The following is a 22,949-nucleotide window of genomic DNA, read 5'->3' as shown; positions in this document are numbered from 1 at the left end:
CCTGAAATATAAAGCTGTGAGGCACTTGTGTCCACCAGTGCGCTCACCTTCTGACTTGCAACCATCAGATCCCAAACATCAAGCTTTTTGGCTTACGGTTCCCCTTACTCTAGACAGTATTGAGCATCAACGACCCAAGCTTTGCTACCTCTGACTCTGGCTCCTCGTCAGACTTCTTGTCTACATTAGTCAGCTTACCTTTCTGCGAGTAATTGCACGCTATGTGGCTCCCTCCACATAGGTAGTATGCTAGTGGCTCTCGATCCCCTTTTACTTTTCACTTGCCTGTTGGCTTCCTCTCGCCATCCTTAGTTAAACGGTTTCGATCTCCATCCTTGGACTCCTGGTCACGATCCTTCCCCTTAGACTGCTTCTTTCGATCCCTATCGTTCATGCCCTTACCCTTGGGCTTGAAAGACTCAAACTTGTTCAGAGGCTTGAATTCTATCAAGGCCTCGATAATAGTCATAGCTTTAGCCAAGTCATGAACTCCCCTTCGTTGTAGCTCATGCTTCACCCACGACTTCAACCCATCCATGAAAGTAAATAAGGCATCATTCTCGCCTAGATCCGAGATTTGTAGCATCAGTTCAGAGAATTTCTAGATATACTCCCTTATGTCCCCTTGCTGGCTCAACCTGCTTAACTTTGCCCGTGCCTCCAGGTAAAATTGTTCCCTGAACTCCTTTTGGAACTTTGCCCATGTTTCAATCTTGACGCTCCCACACCTGACATCATCACACCTGCGCTTCCACCATAATAAGGCTACATCAATGAGATACATAGCAGTGGTGCTTACCTTTATCGTCTCGTCTTGCATGCCCATAGCATGAAAGTACTACTCCATACCCCATAAGTAGTTGTCTACTTCTTTGATCGCCCTAGTCCCCTTAAACTCCTTAGGCTTGGGGACATCCAATTTGGATTTAGACACTCTAGCAAACATGCCATTCCCAATGGCAGTCTTGCAAGCAACGAACTCACTGGTAAGCTCTTCCATCCGTTGGCACATGACTTTCATGCCATCGCGTAAGGTCAGCACTTCAACCTCCAAAGCCTTATTCTTCTGGGTGATCAAGTCCATGCCTTTGTTGAGAGCAGCTTCCAGCTCACTTTGGATCTCTTCCCCCATGGAGTCTAGCAATGCAATGTGAGTCTCTACCTCCTCAAGCTTCTCCCTCATGTCACCCATGGTCACCTCCACCTTGGCCAGTCTACCGTCCATGGTAGACCAGATATCTCTAAAACTAGCTTTCTTACCTCTTCCATGCCCATGCTCCTGGGCCTCTGGTTGTTAGTTAGCAGCTTCACTTTGGGATGCCATCTCCTCAATCATGATCTAACCTGCACAACATAAACATGCAGAACCGAACTTACTCTAATACCAACTGTTACGGGCTCCGACCTTAGGCTCAAAATCTGTGCGATCTTAGGCTTGGAATCTCCTCTTTAGTGCTTAAGTCAGCCTAAAACACAAGCGTACGGGCACTAGAACAATGGAAAGGGCTGATTACGCAAGTTAAAGAGAAATATGATAACAAGGTATAATGCTAGAAATGCTCTTGTATTCACTGAAACAGAAGTGTTTGATGGTGTACAAATGAGTGTGGAGCAGCCCTCTATTTATAATTGAGGCTTCAGCTACACTTAATGGCAATATCCTTAGAATAAAGGCTAAAATCATGGGATTATACAGATTACAATCAATCAGGATACTAACTCTTGATTTTCAGGGTCAACCAAATCTGTCAGGATGCTCATGCTGATCCTGCCTGCTTCCAGAAGCCTCCCTTGCGTGTCCAGCACCTTGGGCCTTTCTAGATGTGGTGCGGGTAGCTTGTATGCCAGGCCTTGGTCTCACGGGCTGGCCTGCAAGCTGGACGGGCGTTCTGAACTCATTTGCTAGGCTTTGCACCCAGATACCTGCCAGCACACCTGGTCTACGGGCCTCAACCTCTAGCTTACCTGCTGGTGCACCTGATGTGCCTGGCACGCCCGTCTAAAAGTACTTCGTGTAGTAATACCTACGAAATCTCTAAGTGAGAAAATTTTTTTTAAAATACTACCAGTGTATTGGAGTATTTATAAAAAATTTTCAATACAATAAAAATTTTCTTTTTTATCTTATAAAATAGTAATAAATAAAATTAATTAATAAATTAAAAATATAAGTAATAAAAATGAGAAGAAAGAAAATTTTATCCAATAATAAGATTCTAAAAGTATTTCTAGTAGAGATACTTTAAGAAATCCCTAGGTGAGAAGATTTTTTGTAAAATATTATCAGTGTATTTGAATATTTATAGAAAATTTACAATATAATTAAATTCTTTTTTCTTTAAAATTTTAATTAAAAATAAATATTAATAAAATTTCTAACAAAGGAGAATAAAATGTGTGCATCAATATGGTAACATTTTGAATTGCATGCATGACATTTTTTTATGAAAAGTAAATTTGAGCCTTCGAGGATGAGATTCTAAGGTATTCTGAAAAGCGATGCCTAAAAAATCTCTAGGTGAGAAAAAATTCTTTTAATGTTACCAACGTACTGAAACATTTTAAGAATTATTTCAATAAAAATGTTTTAATTTATTTTTCTTGAGAATAAAAATTTTTTTCTAATAAATAAAAAATTAAGGAAATTATTTTCAAATACCAAAAATTGGACTATTTTTATCAAAATCAAAGGATAACACATTGTTAAGTGATACCATTTTTAAACCGGCGTCATGAGGGTGCTAATTATCTTTTTTCACGCGTAACTAACTCTCGAACCCAGACTGTTTCACAGATCGTAAAATTATCTTTTTAATAAATTTTAATTAATTTTAAAACTTTATTAAAATGATATATTTTAGTATGTGTCCAATCGCACCTAACCAAAAAAAGATTAGTGACGACTCCGTTATTTTTTATTTCGTTTCCAAATTCGTCGGACGGATACAAAACCATTACGACAATTGTATATGTAAATTTTGTTCTCTGCTTTACATGCTCCCAAAAGAAGTGATCTATGATTCTATATATGGTTATTATTTAGGCTTTTTTTGCTTGAACTTGGCAAACAGAGCAGAGGAAAAGAAAATTGGGGGAGGGACAATGTTTTGCATCTCTTCAAAGTCATTTGAAAAGCTATTCTTAAGGTATCTATTCTTTTACCCTATGATAACTATAAGATAACATTTTTTGGTATGAGAGGTACATGCAGAGTGAGAATTCGAACTCTGAAGTCTGAAACTCAATTCTGATCTTAACTCCGATGAAATAGTTACTGCTTTGAAACTTGATCGGTAAAGTTAAATACTGGTATGAAATGGGACAATATGCTTCAATAATTGATTTGGATGATGCAAAATTGAGTCATTGAGAAATGGGGCCTGAAGAGAGCTATCAAGCTCCTTTCAGTTCAGGTCATCGCGGGAGGATATGGTCCTGTATAAGATATCGAGATAGCGTGCAGCCACTGACAGAGCTGAGGGCAATTTGCTAATTAATGAAGGCAGCATCCAGACTCCAGCTTTTGGTATATTTGAAAGTCTAAAAACTAGGGTTTGGTGCCTTGCACTTGATAAACATCATCTTGCAAGCAATTGATGAACCCCTTGACAAAATATTTTACTCCCATCTTTTTTCAATACATCCCAAGTTTGAGTCACTTTTCCTTGTTTGAAACATGCGACGAGAAACAAACACAAACAACAACCTGGATGCATGGCGCAACATGAACACTTATTTTCTTCTTGTTCTTCTCTTTTCTTTTTTTTTTTTGTTTTCTTTTTTTTGTTTTTTCCCCATTAATATACAGGTTCTTGAGAGGAATACCATAAAGAAAGCTGATGATAGATAGAACTCTATATATTTTCTTGTATTACTGTTTATTGGTCTTATCATGCTTGGTAATATGACAAATTTTATAATCAAACGCGACAAGCCGCTCCCAAACAGAACTAAAAAGACTATGTCGTTAACAAAATAATTATGTAGAAGCAATTTATTTTTTTCCAAATTGTTACTGGGCTTGAAACTTGATCAGTAAAGTTAAACACTGGTATGAAAAGGGAGAATATGCTACAATAATTGATTTGGATGATGCAATATTGAGTCATTGAGAAATGGGGCCCGAGGATAGGTATCAAGTTCCTTTCAGTTCAGGTCTGTCACATAATGATATGGTCCCGTATAAGATATCGAAATAACCTGCAGGCTGCAGCTACCATCAGAGCTGAGGGAGATTTGCCAATTATTGAAGGCAGCATCCAGACTCCGGCTTTTGGTATATTCCAAGGTCTAAAAACTAGGTTTTGTGGCTTTGCACTTAACTAAGACCATCTTGTAAACAGTTGATGAACTCCTAGGCAAAATATTTAGCTCCCATCTTTCTTCGATACATCCCAGTTTTGAAACACTTTTCTTTGTTTGAAATATGCGACGAGAAACCGACACAAACAATTGTCTGGATGCAATATGGTAACATGAACACTTCTTTTTTCTTTTTGTATTTTCCCCCATTAAAGCAGCTTTTTGAGATGAACACCATAACTCAAGTCGATGCTAGCTAGAAGTCTATATATTTTCTTGCAAAACTGTTTTATTGGTCTGATGCATGGTAATATGACAGATTTTATAATCATGCATAGTAATATATCACAACTTGCTTAAAGGAATACTAAAAAATATATATATTTATTTTTGTATAAAGGAGATTTTAACTTGAGCAGTAGGATAAAAAATTTCATGTATTGAAATTTAAATTTCAAATCAATTAGCTTAAGCCTCAAATTTAACTAGAAAAAATACTATATTTTTAGTTATGCAGAAATAATTTACATTTTGTTCCAAATATTCATTTCATTATGCTCTAATTGACCTCTTTAAATACATTAAATGATTTGAAGAGGCAGATATTTTGACATCTAATTCTTGGTTCAATATAGTGTATAAAAGTCTTTTCCACTTATGTACATGTAGGCTATTGACTTATTGCTTTGGCTAGTGCACTAAAAATTAGTATATAGTTTATTTGCCTATATATAATAATAATACTTAATTAGTGAGCTATAGCGCCTAACATATTGGGAGTTTTAGGTCTTGCTCACCTTGCCTTTTACCTTTCAATCACAATTTTGGACCATATATATAATAACATGAATTAAGGATTTAGTTCTATATATCTTTTTATTATTATTATTATTATTATTATTATTATTATTTTAGAAACTATGAATTTGACAGACATATATATATAATTTTAACTATCGTTCCATGTATGGAAGGTTTCATTAATGTTTCTAAATTTAATCCTATGATTATTAAATTTTGAGAAACATACATATAACTTACAAGTTATCACAAGACAAAAGTTTATGAAATTTAAGCTTCAAATCTTTTAAATTCTCATTCTATGTATATGAATTCATTGTTATAAAATCGTCAAAAAAAAATTAGTGTCATATTAACCAAATAAATTTGTGAACTAAAATTGATTTTATTTTTATATTTTTTTATTGTAACAAAAAAGATAATAAAATAAGTGAAAAGAAACTCTTCAAAATAGAGATTGGGCCCATGTGGTGTTTTAAGGGCCCAATTTGGGTTTAAGGGGCCCAATTTGAAGTTTGAGTTAGGCGTTCTTTTGGCATTTAGCGTATAGCATGAAAGGGAAGCTAATAAAAGCCGTAGATTTGAGTGTGATCGTAATCTAACGATCGATAATGCAAGTCTCCACTATCTTAAAATAACGTTATTTCTAAGCAACCCTGACCCTCACGATACTATAAATAGTTTCCCAGAGCGTGATCGGTTTTAGAAATAAAATGATAAGATGGCGAGAGATAAAAAGAATTCAATGTGCATGGTAAATATTTCTTCTTTATTCTCAATTTTTAGTTTCTTGTTTGAATTTATTCAAAATTTATATGATAGATCTTTTATCGATTTCGGTTTTTTTGGATCTCAAAGTTTTCAAAAACCTTAATTTCACCCAAAAGTGATAATGCAATTCAAAAAATAAAACTGAGATTCATAAGGCATGGTATGATTTAGGTTTCTAAAAATTCAAAAGTTGGTTTATATTTCTTCTTTGTTCTCAAATTTTTGTTTATTCTTTGAATTTGGTCGAAGTTTTTATGGATTTTTGGTTATTGTTTCAAATTTTTTCTTTATTAAACATGTAATTTTTATAGGCTTCAGTTTTTTTTTTTTATCTGAACTTTCTCAAAAACCCTAATTTCAATCGTTTGTTGGTGATAATGCAATTCAAAGAAAAGAATCAGGGTGTAGGTTTTTGAAAATTCAAAGGTTATTTCTTCTTTATTCTCAACTTTTTGTTTCTTCTTTAATTATTCAAAAAAAATTTTATTAAATATTTGAATATTGTTTAATTTTTTTATTAAACAACTAATTTTTTATAGCCTTCAGTTTTTTTAAGAGATCTGAATGTTCTCAAAAACCCTAATTTCACTCGTTATGCATGATAATTACAAATGTTCTTAATGTTCTCAAACATCTTTTAAATTTTTGTTATATGTAAATGAATTCATCGTTATAAAATCATTAAAAAAATCGTGAAATATTAAATAGATGAATTTTTGAACTAAAATTGATTTTATTTTATATTTTGTATTATATTTAATTTTTATTTCATATTTTTTATTGTGAGACAATAAAAAAATTGAGTGCAACGAAACTCTACAAGATAGAGATTAGGCCCATATAATGTTTAAAGGGCCCATGTGGGGTTTAAAAGGCCCAATATTTTAGTTAAAGTTTGAGTTAGCCGTTTTTTTAGCATCTAACGAATAACGTGAAAGGGACGCTAATAAAAATCGTAGATCTGAGATGGTAATCTAACGATAGATAATGCTTCTTAAGACCAATTAAACAAAATACTGACAAATACAATAAAATCTCCAGCGGTCAAAATAATATTAATAAGAAAACAAAAGCCCCACTCCCTCTGTCTCTGCCCACTAACCGTTACTCTACATTTCCCTCCCTCTCTGTAATAAAGCTTTCTCAATTTCTCTCTCTCCATGGAACGTTTTAAAAAATTTCACTCAAACGTGATATTCATAAAAAAAAAAAAAAAGATTCGCAAGGCATGGTATGGTTTTAGGCTTGTGAAAATTCAAAGGTTGGTTTATATTTCTTCTTTGTTCTCAAATTTTTGTTTCTTCTTTGAATTTATTCAAAGTTTTTTTTATCAATTTCTAGTTATTGTTTCAAGTTATTTCTTTATTAAACATGTAATTTTTATAGGCTTCAGTATTTGACTTTCTCAAAAACCCTAATTTCAGTAATTTGTTCGTGACAATGCAATTCAAAGAAAAGAATTAGGGTTCAGGTATTTGAAAATTTAAAGGTTGGATTATATTTCTTCTTTATCGTCAAATTTTTGTTTATGCTTTGAATTTTTTGGAAATTTTTATCGATTTTTGGTTATTGTTTCAAGTTTTTTCTTTATTAAACATGTAATTTTTATTATCTAAAAAAACATGTAATTTGTAGAGGCTTTGGTTTTTTTTTTTTTATTTGAACTTTCTCAAAAACGCTGAATTCAATTTTTCAAAAATTTTTATCTCTTTTTGGTTATTATTTCAAGTTTTTTCTTTATTAAACATGTAATTTTTAGAGGCTTTAGTTTTTTTTATTTGAACTTTCTCAAAAACACTAAGTTTAGTCGTTTGTTCATGATAATGCAATTCAAAGAAAAGAATCAGGGTTTAGGTTTTTAAAAATTCAAAGGTTGGTTTATATTTCTTCTTAAATTACTCCCAAGTTTTTTTTATCAAATCTTTGATTATTCTTTCAATTTCTTTTATAGCCTTCAATTTTTGAGAGATCTGAACATTCTCAAAAATCCTAATTTCACTTTTTGTGCATGACAATGCAATGCAAAAAAAATAATTGACATTTGCAGGTCCAGTGTTTAGGTTTTTGAAACCTTTTGATACTAATATATTCTTTCTTTGTATCTGTTTCAGACATTGTGAATCATGAAGGAGCAATTTTGTGAATTAAAAAATTTATTTAAATTTGTACATATTTTTATGTGTCTTTTGTCTTTCACTTGTTTATGTAATTTAAAATAAATATTGCCAAAAAGAATTTTACAATCTGATCCTTTTCATTGTATCCTTGTAAACGTTTTTACTTTTATTTTATACAATAACCAAAGAAGGAAAGCTTGATTTTGATTCTATTTTTTATTTTGATTTTGCACTATTTTACATACTTTGTTTTTCCTTTGGTTCAATTTTCGGGTGATATTTTGCTACATATTTCAACTTTTATTCTACTTCTAATTTTGCTGGATTAATTAATTCCAAAGATAAAAGATAGCCTAGAGAGTTGAACGTACAATTCAGTCTGGCAAGTTTGCCATCTGTCGCGTTGGGTTGTCTTCTAGGCAGAATATATTAGGAGGTTGGAGCTTTAGGTAAAATGCTATATAATACAATTGTTATTTGGATCTAAGGAATTTCTCATCTTTGCCAGGCACCCAGTGCAAACTGTTTTGGGTTGTTCATCCCGGTCTATATCTCCTAAGGATGTGCAGTTTGCAGTACACCTCGTGATGTTGACAACATTTGCTTTAAAAATGAAGAAGCAAAAACCAGTTATTGGTGCTTGTGAGTGAATTGCATATTACATCTAGTAGGCTTAGATAACTTGCTGTAGGCAATTCTTTTGTTGCTTTTTTCCCTTATTTGTTAATGAAATCCGAAATCCAAAATTTGTTGTTTCAGTTATGTAGCATTTGAAAGAGAAAGTTGAGATTAGATTTGAGTTAATGGATGCAAAATTTATGCTAAAATGTAAAATTTTTCAGATTTCCCTATCATAAGAATATTACATGTCGGTTTCATGAATATACAATTCAAACCTCATTATAATTGAGGCTCTATTGGTTGAAGGAGTTGAGAGTAATGACTCTGGTTTTGATCAAACATCTAAAGAGAGAGTGAAGACTTATACAAAATATTGAATACATATTTTTTATTTTTGTAACTCATTTTGTTTATTCTCAATAAGCGTTTGATTCTAAGATGTTAAGCAAATGAAAAAAATCCTTCCTTTTCTAATTTGTCATAGTGAGTGAGATGGAAAAGCTTTCTATGTGAAAAATTAGGAAAGGGCAACAGAAAGAAAATCATGGCTTTGATATCATGTTAAGCAACTGAAAAAAATACTCATATTCCTAATTTGTCAGGTGTATGCGAAGATGGATGAAAGTCTTCCACATGACAAATTAAAAAAAGGCACATGACAAATTAAGAAAAGGGACACTTAAAAAAAATCTTGGCTCTGATACCATGTTAAACTTAAAATCAATTGGCAGTAAGTGGATGGGCTCAACCTGAATATAAGACTACAGAATATTGAAGATTTATTAGATGTGGGATAATCTACTTTAACAAGCCCTTATTACGTATAAGTGAAAATGGAAAAAGCTTTCCCCGTGACAAATTAAGAAAGGGCAACGAAAAGAAAGTTCTGGCTCTGATACCAAGTTAAACATCAAATTTAAAATTAATTGACAGTATGTGGAGGGGCTTAACTTGAATATAAGACTACAAGATATTGAAGATTTATTAGATATGGGATAATTTACTTTAACAAGTCCCCATCACGTGTAAGTGAAAATGGAAAAAGCTTTCCACGTGAAAAATTAAGAAAGGGCAACGAAAAGAAAGTTTTGGTTCTCATACCATGTTAAGCATCAAACTTAAAACTAATTGACAACATGTGGAGGGGCCTGATTTAAATATAAGACTATAGTATATTGAAAATTTATTAGATGTGGGATAACCCACTTTAACATAAGATTTGCTTATCTTGCTCATTTATATGTATTTCTCTTTCATTACACCTTAATCTTTTGGAATTCATTAGTTTGAAACTATTGACCAGCGGCTTAACACTATCTCTCACCCAGAGATAAAAAGCAACAAGAACTTAGGACACTGATAGTTGCCTCTTGCGCCGCTCTCAAGATGCTGAAGGTGGCTCCGGTCTCACTGCCTCTGCTGGAGAAAGAAGTATCATATTCATTTTTCACATGCTTCAAATATTCTAAAGCCTTGTTGGTTGCCTTTTTCACTCTTTCCTAGAGTTCAAGTATATTTTAGCCTCGACTGCAAGCCCTGTTTCAGCTTCTCGTCTTGTACGCAAAATTGATTGAATTTTTTTTGTGTATTCCTTTGTTTGTGATAAGGCATTCATGGAAGTGCTGCACATGCCCAAAAGCTTCAGAGGTTCATCCAACAGTTCATCAACATATTTGCTTTGTTGTTCCTTGGCTAAAGCTTTGTTGATTGAGGGCCAAATGAAGCAACTTATCAATACAATCATTGTAATACCCGAAAAAAAAAAGACTATTTTAAGTATTTTTATAAGTGGGGGAACTCTTTAATAAAGAATGAAAAGTGCAGAGGACTTATTGATAAATAACTCAATTTTTTATTAATAGAGTTAACTTTTCAATTTTCAGTCAACGATTAATCGAAATAAAAATAAAAACTTATTTCTCATATGTTTCTTATACAGAAAAGATCAATTGAAGGATTCTAAGTGAAGGGAAGAACAAATCTACAAGGAGAAATTATTTGTTAAAGGTGAGTAAATAATCTCTTTCAATTTTGGAGTATTGATGGTTAAGTCTTAAGGTGTAATTTATAATCGAGAAACCCTAAAATTTTAGGGTTTTCATTATCCCTCTTTGGGCAGATGATTTAAACTTTAATTAGAGTCAAGTTAAGTGTTGAGAAAGCTGGTAATGTGAATTTATTGCTGAAACAGAAATTTGATAGGAATAGAAAGGAAAATCTTTGTTTGGTATAAATCCTGATATGAATCATGTGTTTGTAGTGATGAATTAAGGTTATATTATGTATTAAAGGGTTAAATAGTACTATGATTACTATATATGGTTGGAAAGCAATTTTGAATCTACTTTCTAACGAAACAAACGGGAGTCGAATTCGAGTTCGCTATGAAGAGTTATCCAATTTTTACCTAAGGAGGTGCAGGCTGCCTAGTAGCAGCAATAATGGGGAATTACGAAATTTTTTTTAATTTTTATACAAGGATTTACAGATTAAGCCATATATTTTTGGAAAGCTTATTGAGTCTACTTTCCAATGAAATAAGCAGAATTAAATTTGGAGTTACCTATGAATAAATACGTAATTTTTATAAAAAGTTATACAGGCTGTTTGGCAGCAGCATATGATGTGGATTTCAAAAATTGTTATAATTAATCCACAAAGAATCACGAGATGGGCCATATATGGTTAGAAATCTTGTCAAGTTTAGTTTCTAACGCATTAAAAATATTTTCATTCCGAATTGGATATCTTGAGTTATGGTCGTTTTAGTGAAAGTAGCGCAGACTGCCAGAATTAATTACTCGAGTTATTACTTGTTTAACTTAATTGTTTTGGTATAAGTGGCCTCGAATGGGTTAATTAATTATTGTTATGCTGGAATTATCTTGAATAAGCCACTAAATTTTGAGGGAGAAAAATTAGGTGGTGGAATCAGAAGAAGGTAAGTAGAATCTCACACACTTTTTTTGTTTTCGAATCTATGTATATATATATATATATATATATATGTTTCTAAATGAAAGAATGTTTTATTTCATTATTTTCAGTGTATGAAAATAGGATCAAGCATATGATTATTTTGTGTTTCTCTATATAAATGTTGGATCATGCTTATGAATGAAATGAGAAAATGATTTATGTTTAAAGAATGATTTTATGATAGCTACGTTTTTATATCCCTGGGAAGTGGGATCATCGACACCAGAACTTAGTTCTACGACCCTGACTAACGGGTAATAGTAGTTAGCAAAGACATGATCATACGACCCTGGCTAACGGATAATAGTAGTTAGTGTAAGCCTTGGCTAACGGGTTATAATAGTTAGCAATGATCATGAAAATGAAAATATCGATACGGCCAATGTCACGGGTTATAGCAGTGATCGTAGCTAACGATAAATGAATGATAATGATGATTTATGATGATTTTTAATGATTGATCCATGATTTGGTTTGATTACGATATTTGAATGATAACATATTTTACAATGATTTATGAATTTATGAAATGTTTGACAGAACGATGATATTGAGATGTTTTGACATTATGATTTGACGAATGTTTTGAATGATCTATATGACATGTATGAAACGATGTTTGATCCGGTAAGGTGTGTGAGCCTTTACTTACTGAGCTATGGTTTGCTCATTCCCTATTTTCTTTTCTTTTACAGATGTTATGAATGATAAGTATGATTAGCTTGAGAAAAGCTAAAAGAATCGAGCATTGGAAAACTACTTAAAAAATATAAGATTTTATGAAGTATTGTTTATTTTAGTTGTAATACTCTTTGGAGACTTGTTATCTAGCTATGTTACTTAATGAGAATATTTTATATTTGAGAGTTGTTTAATGGTTATGGATTAGGCTTCGTATTACTTTGAGATTTTACTTTAAGGTAATATGGTCGTGTTATGTCTCGATTCGGGGCGTGACATAAGTGGTATCAGAGCGAAGGTTTAAGATTCAGGAAAGGAAAGAATTGAGTTATAGATAGTGTAGAACTTAAGTATTCTTAGCATTTACACTGATAAGATTTGATTATTTTATTTTGATCGCTTACGAATTTTTTCTTTGTTGGTATTAAATTAGGTAAGAGTTAGTGGTAAAAATGAGACATTAGTAAACCTTACGGGTCGAAGGAAAAGAACTGACAGGAGAAGGGATGAATCCGAAACCACCAATGTTCAAGATGAGCAAATTGATATTGAAAATGATCTTAATACTCCGGTGACGCGGGATGATTTAGTTGGAGTGTGTCAGGTGGTGTCTAATTTGATAGAACAACAGCAGCAAACATAAGAGAATCTGCAACAACGCGAGATAACTTATGAACGATTTCGAAAGGTCAACCCACCTCAGTTTGAAGACGACCCTGATCCTTTGGTTACAGAAGCTTAGGTTAAAGAGTTAGAAAAACTCTTTAAGGCAATGCGTATCTTTGAAGATTTAAAATTGAGCTTGGCTGTCATTCAACTAAGAAGAAATGCTGAGTACTGATGGGATACCATAAATCCCACATTTGAAGATTCAGGTGAGCCTCTGACTTGGAAAAAGTTTAAAGAGATTTTTTTTTATGAATATTTTCCAGAATCAGTGAAAGTAGAGAAGGAGAATGAGTTTCTGTAATTACAGCAAAAGCATGATATGTTTATGTTGGAGTTGGCCAACAAGTTTAATGAGCTGGGATGTTTCTGTACTCGCATCATTGACTCAGATAAGAATAAGGCAATACAATTCGAGCATGAGTTGAAGCCAAGTATTCGATCTCGTTTGTTTTCTCACATAATTGATAGTTATAAAGATGTGTTACAACGAGCATTAAAGATTGAGTCAGACATGAAAAGATATGAGCAAGAGAGGGGTGATAAAAAATGCTCAAGGTTTGAAGGAGATCAGAGTAATCACCAAAAGAATGTCAGAAGAAACATAAGTAAGAAGTGGGAGATGAAATCTGGTATTAAGCTCGAGAAATGTGATTTTTGTGAACGATTTCATTCTGGACCATGTTTTAGGAAAACAGGAATTTGCTTTGAATGTGGAAAATATGGGCATATTGCTCGAAATAGCCTAAACAAGAAGAATGATGCTATTAAAGCTAAATCGATGGAACAACCACAAAAGGAAAATGCTCGAGTTTTCATTTTAACCTGCCAAGATGCTAATGTAAATGATAATGTAGTGACAGGTACTATTCCTATTAATCGTGTCCATGCTAATGTTTTATTTGATTCTGGTGCCTCTCATAGCTTTGTTTCTGTCAAGTTTTTGCATCTTTGAGTATTGAACCTGAAAAGTTGAATGAGCCTTTATATGTTGCTACTCTTGTGGGAAAAATTATGTGTGCTGATAGTGTTTATAAGAATTGTGTTGTACACATAAGGGGTTGTGAACTACTAGCAGATTTGGTATAGTTAAAGATGCTAAAATTTGATGTGATCTTAGGGATGAATTAGTTATCTATACATCATACAGTTATTGATTGTTACAGAAAGAGAGTAGTGTTTCAGTGTCCAGGATAATCAGAACTTGTATATGAAGGTCATCATTTAAGCCTTCCGTGTCAAATTATGTCGATCTCAAGTGTCATGTAATCTCTAAAGAAAGGGTGTCTAGGCCACCTCGCCTATGTGAAAGACACTCAAATGAATGTAGGCTCACGATTATAAGATATTTCGATTGTTAGAGATTTTTTTTATGTTTTTCCTGAGGACTTGCCTAGCTTACCTTCTAATCGAGAAATTGAATTTGAAATCGATCTTATCCCTAGAACTGGACCAATATCTAAGCCTCCTTATCGCATGGCTCCATCTGAGTTACGTGAATTAAATGTGTAACTCCAAGAATTGTTAGAGAAAAAGTTTATTCGTCCTAGTGTGTCACCTTGGGGAGCTCCTGTATTGTTTGTTAAAAAGAAATATGGGAGTCTGTGCTTATGCATTGATTATAGGGAGTTAAATAAAGTGACTGTGAATAATAAATATCCTCTTCCTTGAATTGATGACTTGTTTGATCAGTTATAAGGAGCAAAGGTCTTTTCAAAGATTGATTTACGGTGTGGATATCATCAGTTGAAGATTAAGGCAGGTGATGTATCCAAACTGCTTTTCGAACTAGGTATGGCCATTATGAATTTTTGGTTATGCTTTTTGGATTAACAAATGCACCTGCTGCATTCTGGACTTGATGAATATAATTTTTGAATAATATTTGGATCAATTTGTTATTTTTATTGATGACATTCTAGTTTATTCTAAGAGTGATGAGAACATGAGAAATATTTGAGGATAGTATTACAGATCTTACAGGATAAACAACTCTTCACAAAGTTTAACAAATGTGAATTTTGGTTGACAAGTATTAGTTTTCTTGGTCATGTTATTTCTGAAGATGGGATTTCAGTTGATCCGAAAAAGATTGAGGCAGTGGTGAATTGGCTTCGCCCGATAAATGTGACAGAAGTAAGAAGTTTTATAGGCTTGGCAGGTTATTATAGAAGATTTGTTGAGGGGTTTTCTCAATTTGTTGTACCATTGACTCGTTTAACTCAAAAGCGAGCAAAATTTGAATGGACTAAAGAATGTGAACAAAGTTTTCAAGAGCTAAAGCAACGATTGGTGTCAGCACCTATCCTTACCTTACCTTCTGATATTGGTAGTTTTACCATTTATAGTGAGGGGTTGGGTTGTGTGTTAATGCAGAATGATAGGGTAATTGCTTATGCTTCTAGGCAATTAAAAACCTACGAGCAAAATTATCCGACTCATGACTTAGAGTTAGCTGTCATTGTGTTTGCTTTGAAAATATGAAGACATTATTTATATGGGGAGCCTTGTGCAATTTATACGGATCATAAGAGTTTAAAGTATCTGTTTACGTAGAAAAAGTTAAACATGAGACATAAAAGATGGTTGGAATTAATCAAAAATTATGATTTGACCATCAATTATCATCCGGGCAAAACTAATGTAGTTGTTGATGCTCTTAGTAGAAAGTCCATTGGAAGTATGGCTATTTTGCTTACTTTGCAACCAAAATTATTGGAAAAACTTGATATGCAGCAAATCGAGGTGATTATACAGGGAAAAAGTATTGTTATGGCTAGTTTGGTGGTTCAGCCAACTTTGATCGAAAAGATAAAATTTGTACAGAAAGAAGATAGTGAGTTAGACAAAATTAAGACAAAAGTGCAGAATGGTTTGAGGCCAGAGTTTAATCTTCACGAGGATGGCACATTACGTTTTAAAAATAGATTATGTGTACTAAATGATCTTGATCTAAAACGAGAGATCTTGGAAGAAGCACATGGGTCTCGATTCACTATACATTCTTGAGGCACTAAGATGTATAAAGATTTGAAAGGAAGTTTTTGGTGGAATAATATGAAACGTGACATAGCTCAGTTTGTGTCCCAATGTCTAGTGTGTCAGCAAGTTAAGGTTGAACACCAAAAACCATCAGGGTTGTTACAACCTTTGAAAATACCAGAATAGAAGTGGGAGCACATCTCTATGGATTTCGTGATGGGGTTGCCTAGGTCATCTAAAGAGAATAATGCAGTATGGGTAATTGTTGATAGACTCACTAAATCAGCTCATTTTCTACCTATCAAGTCGACTATTTCACTTGATAAACTAGCACAATTGTACACAGGTGAAATTATCCGATTGCATGGAGTTTGAGTGAGTATTGTGTCAGATAGAGATTCTAGATTTGTTTCTAAGTTTTAGGTAAGCTTACAGCGAGCTATGGGGACAAATTTGAAATTGAGTACAGCCTTTCACCCTCAGATAGATGGGCAAACAGAGAGAACAAATCAGATTTTAGAAGATATGCTTCGAGCATGTGTGATTGATCTAAAAAGTAGTTGGGATGATTACTTACCTTTAGCGGAGTTCGCTTATAATAACAGTTATCAATCTAGTATTGGGATGGCTCCTTTTGAGGCCTTGTATGGTAGATAGTGTAGATCCCCTTTATGTTGGGATGATGTTGGGGAAAGAAAACTCTTAGGGCCAGAAATGGTGCAACTGACTGTAGAAAAGATCAAGGTGATTAAGGAGAGACTTAATGCAGCACAAGATCATTAAAAAAGTTAGGCAGATAAAAAGAGAAGGGAGTTAAAATTTCAACAAGGGGATTTTATTTTTTTAAAGGTGTCACCCACAAAAGGTGTTATGTGGTTTGGGAAGCGAGGAAAGCTAAGCCCACGTTATATAGGTCCATTTGAAATTCTTGATAAGATGGGAGAAGTTGCATATAGGATAGCTTTGCCACCTCAACTATCTGGTGTGCACAATGTTTTTCATGTGTCCATGTTGAGAAAGTATGTCTCTAACCCAAGCCATGTGATAGAGTATGAACCTTTAGAAGTTCAAGAAGATTTAACATACTTGGAATATCCTATTCGAATAATTGATCGAAAAGAGCAAGTCTTAAGGCATAGAACTATTCCCTTTATAAAAGTCCAATGGAGCAATCATACACCAAGAGAAGCAACTTGGGAAATGGAAGATGATATGAAGAAACGACATCCTCAGTTATTCGAAAATGAAGGTAAATCAAGTTTCGAGGACGAAACTTTTTATAAGTTGGGGAGATTGTAATACCCGAAAAAAAATGACTATTTTAAGTATTTTTATAAGTGGGGGAACTCTTTAATAAAGAATGAGAAGTGCAGAGGACTTATTGATAAATAACTCAATTTTTTATTAATAGAGTTAACTTTTCAGTTTTCAGTCGACGATTAATCGAAATAAAAACAAAAACTTATTTCTCATATGTTTCTTATACAGAAAAGATCAATTGAAGGATTCTAAGTGAAGGGAAGAACAAATCTACAAGGAGAAATTATTTGTTAGAGGTGAGTAAATAATCTCTTTCAATTTTGGAGTATTGATGGTTAAGTCTTAAGGTGTAATTTATAATCGAGAAACCCTAAAATTTTAGGGTTTTCATTATCCCTCTTTGGGCAGATGATTTAAACTTTAATTAGAGTCAAGTTAAGTATTGAGAAAGTTGGTAATGTGAATTTATTGCTGAAACAGAAATTTGATAGAAATAGAAAGGAAATCTTTGTTTGGTATAAATCCCGATATGAATCATGTGTTTGTAGTGATGAATTAAGGTTATATTCTGTATTAAAGGGTTAAATAGTACTATGATTACTATATATGGTTGGAAAGCACTTTTGAATCTACTTTATAATGAAACAAACAGGAGTCGAATTCGAGTTCTCTATGAAGAGTTATCCAATTTTTACCTAAAGAGGTGCAGGCTGCCTAGTAGCAGCAGTAAGGGGGAATTACGAAATTTTCCTTAATTTTTATACAAGGATTTACAGATTAAGCCATATATGTTTGGAAAGCTTATTGAGTCTACTTTCCAATGAAATAAGCGGAATTGAATTTGGAGTTACCTATGAATAAATACGTAATTTTTATGAAAAGGTATACAGGCTGTTTGGCAGCAGCATATGACGTGGATTCAAAATTTGTTATAATTAATCCACAAAGAATCACGAGATGGGCCATATATGGTTAGAAAGCTTGTCAAGTCTAGTTTCTAACGCATTAAAAATATTTTCATTCCGAATTGGATATCTTGAGTTATGGTCGTTTTAGTGAAAGTAGTGCAGACTGCCAGAATTAATTATTCGAGTTATTATTTGTTTAACTTAATTGTTTTGATATAAGTGGCCTCGAATGGGTTAATTAATTATTGTTATGCTGGAATTATCTTGAATAGGCCACTAAATTTTGAGGGAGAAAAATTAGGTGGTGGAATCAGAAGAAGGTAAGTAGAATCTCACACACTTTTTTTGTTTTCGAATCTATGTATATATATATATATATGTTTCTAAATGAAAGAATGTTTTATTTCATTATTTTCAGTGTATGAAAATAGGATCAAGCATATGATTATTTTGTGTTTCTCTATATAAATGTTGGATCATGCTTATGAATGAAATGAGAAAATGATTTATGTTTAAAGAATGATTTTATGATAGCTACGTTTTTATATCCCTGGGAAGTGGGATCATCGACACCAGAACTTAGTTCTACGATCCTGACTAACGGGTAATAGTAGTTAGCAAAGACATGATCATACGACCCTGGCTAACGGATAATAGTAGTTAGTGTAAGCCTTGGCTAACGGGTTATAATAGTTAGCAATGATCATGAAAATGAAAATGTCGATACGGCCAATGTCACGGGTTATAGCAGTGACCGTAGCTAACGATAAATGAATGATAATGATGATTTACGATGATTTTTAATGATTGATCCATGATTTGGTTTGATTACGATATTTGAATGATAACATATTTTACAATGATTTATGAATTTATGAAATGTTTGACAGAACGATGATATTGAGATGTTTTGACATTATGATTTGACGAATGTTTTGAATGATCTATATGACATGTATGAAACAATGTTTGATCCGGTAAGGTGTGTGAGCCTTTATTTACTGAGCTGTGGTTTGCTCATTCCCTATTTTCTTTTCTTTTACAGATGTTATGAATGATAAGTATGATTAGCTTGAGAAAAGTTAGAAGAATCGAGCATTGAAAAACTACTTAGAAATATAAGATTTTATGAAGTATTGTTTATTTTAGTTGTAATACTCTTTGGAGACTTGTTATCTAGCTATGTTAATTAATGAGAATATTTTATATTTGAGAGTTGTTCAATGGTTATGGATTAGGCTTCGTATTGCTTTGGGGTTTTACTTCAAGGTAATATGGCCGTGTTATGTCTCGATTCGGGGCGTGACAATCATGCAGCTTCATAAGTTGTCAACTTGCTCAAATACAATCAATATATGAAGTTAGTGGGCTTCATCTAGAGGGCAAGTTGTTAGAAGGATTTGTAGCCATTATTTCTTCAATGGAGAAAACTTAGCTGCTGTGTTCTCAATTAAATCTAGCAATTTGCCCATCCCTTCATCTACTTAATATATATTATTGGATGAGTGAGACCTGAAGAATCTCCTCCTTTCAAATGACAATTAGAGGTAACATGGACTTGATATCAATCTGAATATTATATTAGTGATGTTCATGCATTGTCTCCTTTCCACGAGCTTTACAACTCATTACATAGTTGTTTTAATCAGTCCAATCCAAATGTAACTTGGGCTAAGAAATACTTAATAATATGCAAGGCATGAGTGGTTTTAATATCATTTAAGTGACAGTGACCATTTTTTCTTCTGCATTTAGCGTGTCAACTAATTTATAGTTCTGCTAATTATCGTTTTATGGTTAACCTTTTTAAACATGGGGTCTTCATCACTTGTGTGCCCCCATATATAAAATTAATATATGTCATCATGGGTGGTTGATGTTGTCAACATTTTCATTAGCATGAGCATGTCTATGCAGTTAATTTGATTAAGTTTATTAGCTTTGGATAGATAATTGTGTAATCCCAATTTTTTTTGCTGTACAGGAGGCAGACAAGATCTGCAAGCTCATTTGTTAAATCGGCTTGATTTATTTTGACAGGTTATTCTCATTGTTACTTGTCTATCATTTCAGTTGATTGAAGCTAATTTTTTGTGCAACCATAAACCATGAGGTAAAGATGAACACTGCATTTGAAGTGCTCTTGATGGCCACATGCTTATGATTCCTGCATGCAATAACCACTGTTATTGATGCTAATTAAAGAGTTTTGTGATTGATCAATCAAATGCAAATGGAACAGATAAGATAAGACACTGTAGTGCAAGAGCCAGGTAAGATCCATATACTTGGTTTTGCAATCTTTGCATTATATTATAAAACACCATGATGGTAACAATTGATTATGCTGGGCGTAGGATGTCATGAATATTTTGATTTCCTAGAACAAGTGAGATATGAGTTTACCATGTGCAAATCTTGATCAATATTGGAAGCATTTAATTGTTTTCCTGAGACAACTGGAATTTGACAGCTTTTTTTTTTTTTCTAATGCAGAAGGCATATTAGACTCCTTCGCAGTTAAATCATATTGACAGTACAAATTCTGTGTTATCCTGTCAGCTAATTTTATGATCTTAACTCACTGAGTCGCAAGATTCGTTCCGATGCATTTGAAATATATGGTTAATAGGCGAGATTCATTAACTGAAAAAGGAATAAGAAGAGAAGGACTATGTAAAAGAAGCAAAATTTTCTGAAGTATATTTTACAAGTATATTTTACTTTGACATAATAATATTATGTTTGTGTTTGCTTAATTTACAAGATGAATTCACATGATATTTGAGGCTAGCTAATGGTTGAGAATGTTTAGAATATTGAGTCTGACTTTTATCAAGCGCCTAAACAGACCCTCAAGCTCTTCTTCAAAGTCTTGAAGGCAAGGCTCTGTTTTTTTAGTTCATTTTGAACATTCTCAATTTGCATGATGTCAGATTTGCTTGTCGCAAGGAATAGCAATGTAGCTTCAACATTTTCCATTTCATTGATCTGCTGTTCTCTTTCACTTCTTGCTCTTTTTGTGTGCAATAGCTTTGAAACTAGTGACCAATGGCTCATCTTTGATTCTTTCTAAGGTAAAAAGACAACAAGGATTCAGCACACTGAAAGTGACTACTAGCATCTCCCTTAAGAGGCTAACCATGACTCCAATCTCACTGAAAACCGTGCTTTGTTTATTTTCCTTAAGCTTCAAATTCTTTATGATCTTCAAAAATGCCCTTTTAGCTGCCTTCTTAGAGGTCAAGTATTTCTAACCTCATTAACAAGCCCTGTTGTATCACCTCGCTTTCAGCACAAGATTGACTGAAGTTCTAGTGTGCATTTCTTTACTTGCAATAGAGCATCTTTGGCAGTGGTGCACACATCTAAAAGTCTAAGAGATCCATTCACAAGCTCATTGACATATTCCCTCTGCTGCTCTTGGGCTAAGATTTGTTGAGTGAGGGTAGTTGAAGCAGCTTATCAATGCAATCATGTAAATCTTGAAGGTAACAGGTTTGGATGTTTGAAGGAGTGATGGCCTTTATTTCTTCTGGAGATAGAAATTAGCACTTGCGTTCTCAAGTCAATCTGGCAATTTGCCTACTTCCATTCATCTACCCGATCTATATTTTCATGTGATGGGCATGACATGAAGAGTCCTATCCTTTCAAATTGCACTTAAAGGTAACATGGACTTGACATAATTGTTTGAATCAGTAAACTCCTAATATATCTTGATTCTTGAGATAAGACTATAATATTTAATGGGCAATGCACTAGCAGTTTTAAAATTTTGTCCGGAGACACTATTTTTTCTATTGCATTCTGTGCACTTCTACCTGTCTTAGTTAATTTATTTTCATGCAGGAGGCAAGCAAGATCTGCAGAGAAGTTCAACTGCTACACATCTTATTATACCACGGAATAGAAAAATGCTTGGAGTTTAATGGTTGATGTTGCGGGATTATTAAGCTGTTCAGCCATGACATTTAAGTTTCAGCCTGTTATCTTACTTAAATTGGTGCATGGATTCATCCATGTGAAAGACATTTAACTTTTGCAGAGTGATAATTTATTATTCTGTTTAATTTTGAGACAATAGGAATCCTAACAGCTTCAAAATTCAGTAATTGCTTCTTTTTTTTTTTTCTTGTTTTCAGAACTCTAGGAGGTAACTCATTGTAGGAAGAAGAAAGTAAAAGCAAAAACCAAAGATTAAATTTTTGGTCGACCTATTGAATTTGTTTAATTCATCACTGAGTTAACTCTAGCTCTCTTAAATTTCCTTCAAACCTTTTAGCATTTTGACCACGGAGCACTTAGTTTGCGACATAATGATGTAGACGAAGAAGCAGGCATCCTTAATGCTTAACCTGTGCATGAACACTCTTCTACTTGGGAACGAAGTGGATGAGGTCTACAAGGTAAGCTGTCTGATATATATATATATATATATATATATATATATATATCATGGAAATTTGTCTGCTTATCTGATGAGTTATCTTCAACAATTCGTCCTGATGCCTAAGTTTCCCTGCAAAGAATAAACATTAAATTTATAATAAAGAAAAATGTAGATTTGTCCATCACTGAGTTAACTCAGCTCTTTTAAATTTCCCTCAAACCTTCTAGCATTTTGACTGCGGAGCACTTAGTTTGTGGCATATTGATGAAGACGAAGAGGGAGAATGAAGTAGATGAAGTTAATCTGTCTTTTATATGTATACACACACACACACACACACACACACACACACATACAAACGAAATGGATGAGGTTAATCTCATCTAGTTATATCAGATAGATTAATCTCATCTAGTTATATTAGACAATCTCAGCTACTTCGTTCTCAAGTAGAGGAGCTTTCATGCA

At 33.3% G+C, this 22,949-nt stretch overlaps 1 protein-coding gene across 1 annotated transcript; it reads right to left on the bottom strand.

Moving 5' to 3' along the window:
* Nucleotides 1–20,713: 20,713 nt before the first annotated feature.
* LOC149519868 (uncharacterized) lies at nt 20,714–21,683 on the bottom strand. Its single transcript, XM_089751134.1, has 5 exons — nt 21,674–21,683; nt 21,422–21,549; nt 21,231–21,320; nt 20,942–21,160; nt 20,714–20,734 (listed from the first exon to the last, which is right to left on the bottom strand). The coding sequence occupies exons 1-5, from the start codon at nt 21,681–21,683 to the stop codon at nt 20,714–20,716; spliced, it is 468 nt and encodes a 155-aa protein (XP_089607260.1).
* Between the last annotated feature and the right edge of the window lie 1,266 nt (nt 21,684–22,949).

Source organism: Durio zibethinus, chromosome 2, assembly GCF_047325235.1.
Source record: "Durio zibethinus cultivar Kanyao isolate XHJ-2024 chromosome 2, ASM4732523v1, whole genome shotgun sequence".
In the NCBI taxonomy this organism is placed as follows: domain Eukaryota; kingdom Viridiplantae; phylum Streptophyta; class Magnoliopsida; order Malvales; family Malvaceae; genus Durio; species Durio zibethinus.
Note: the sequence above shows the minus strand (reverse complement) of the source record. Positions and strands in the feature narration are given on the sequence as shown.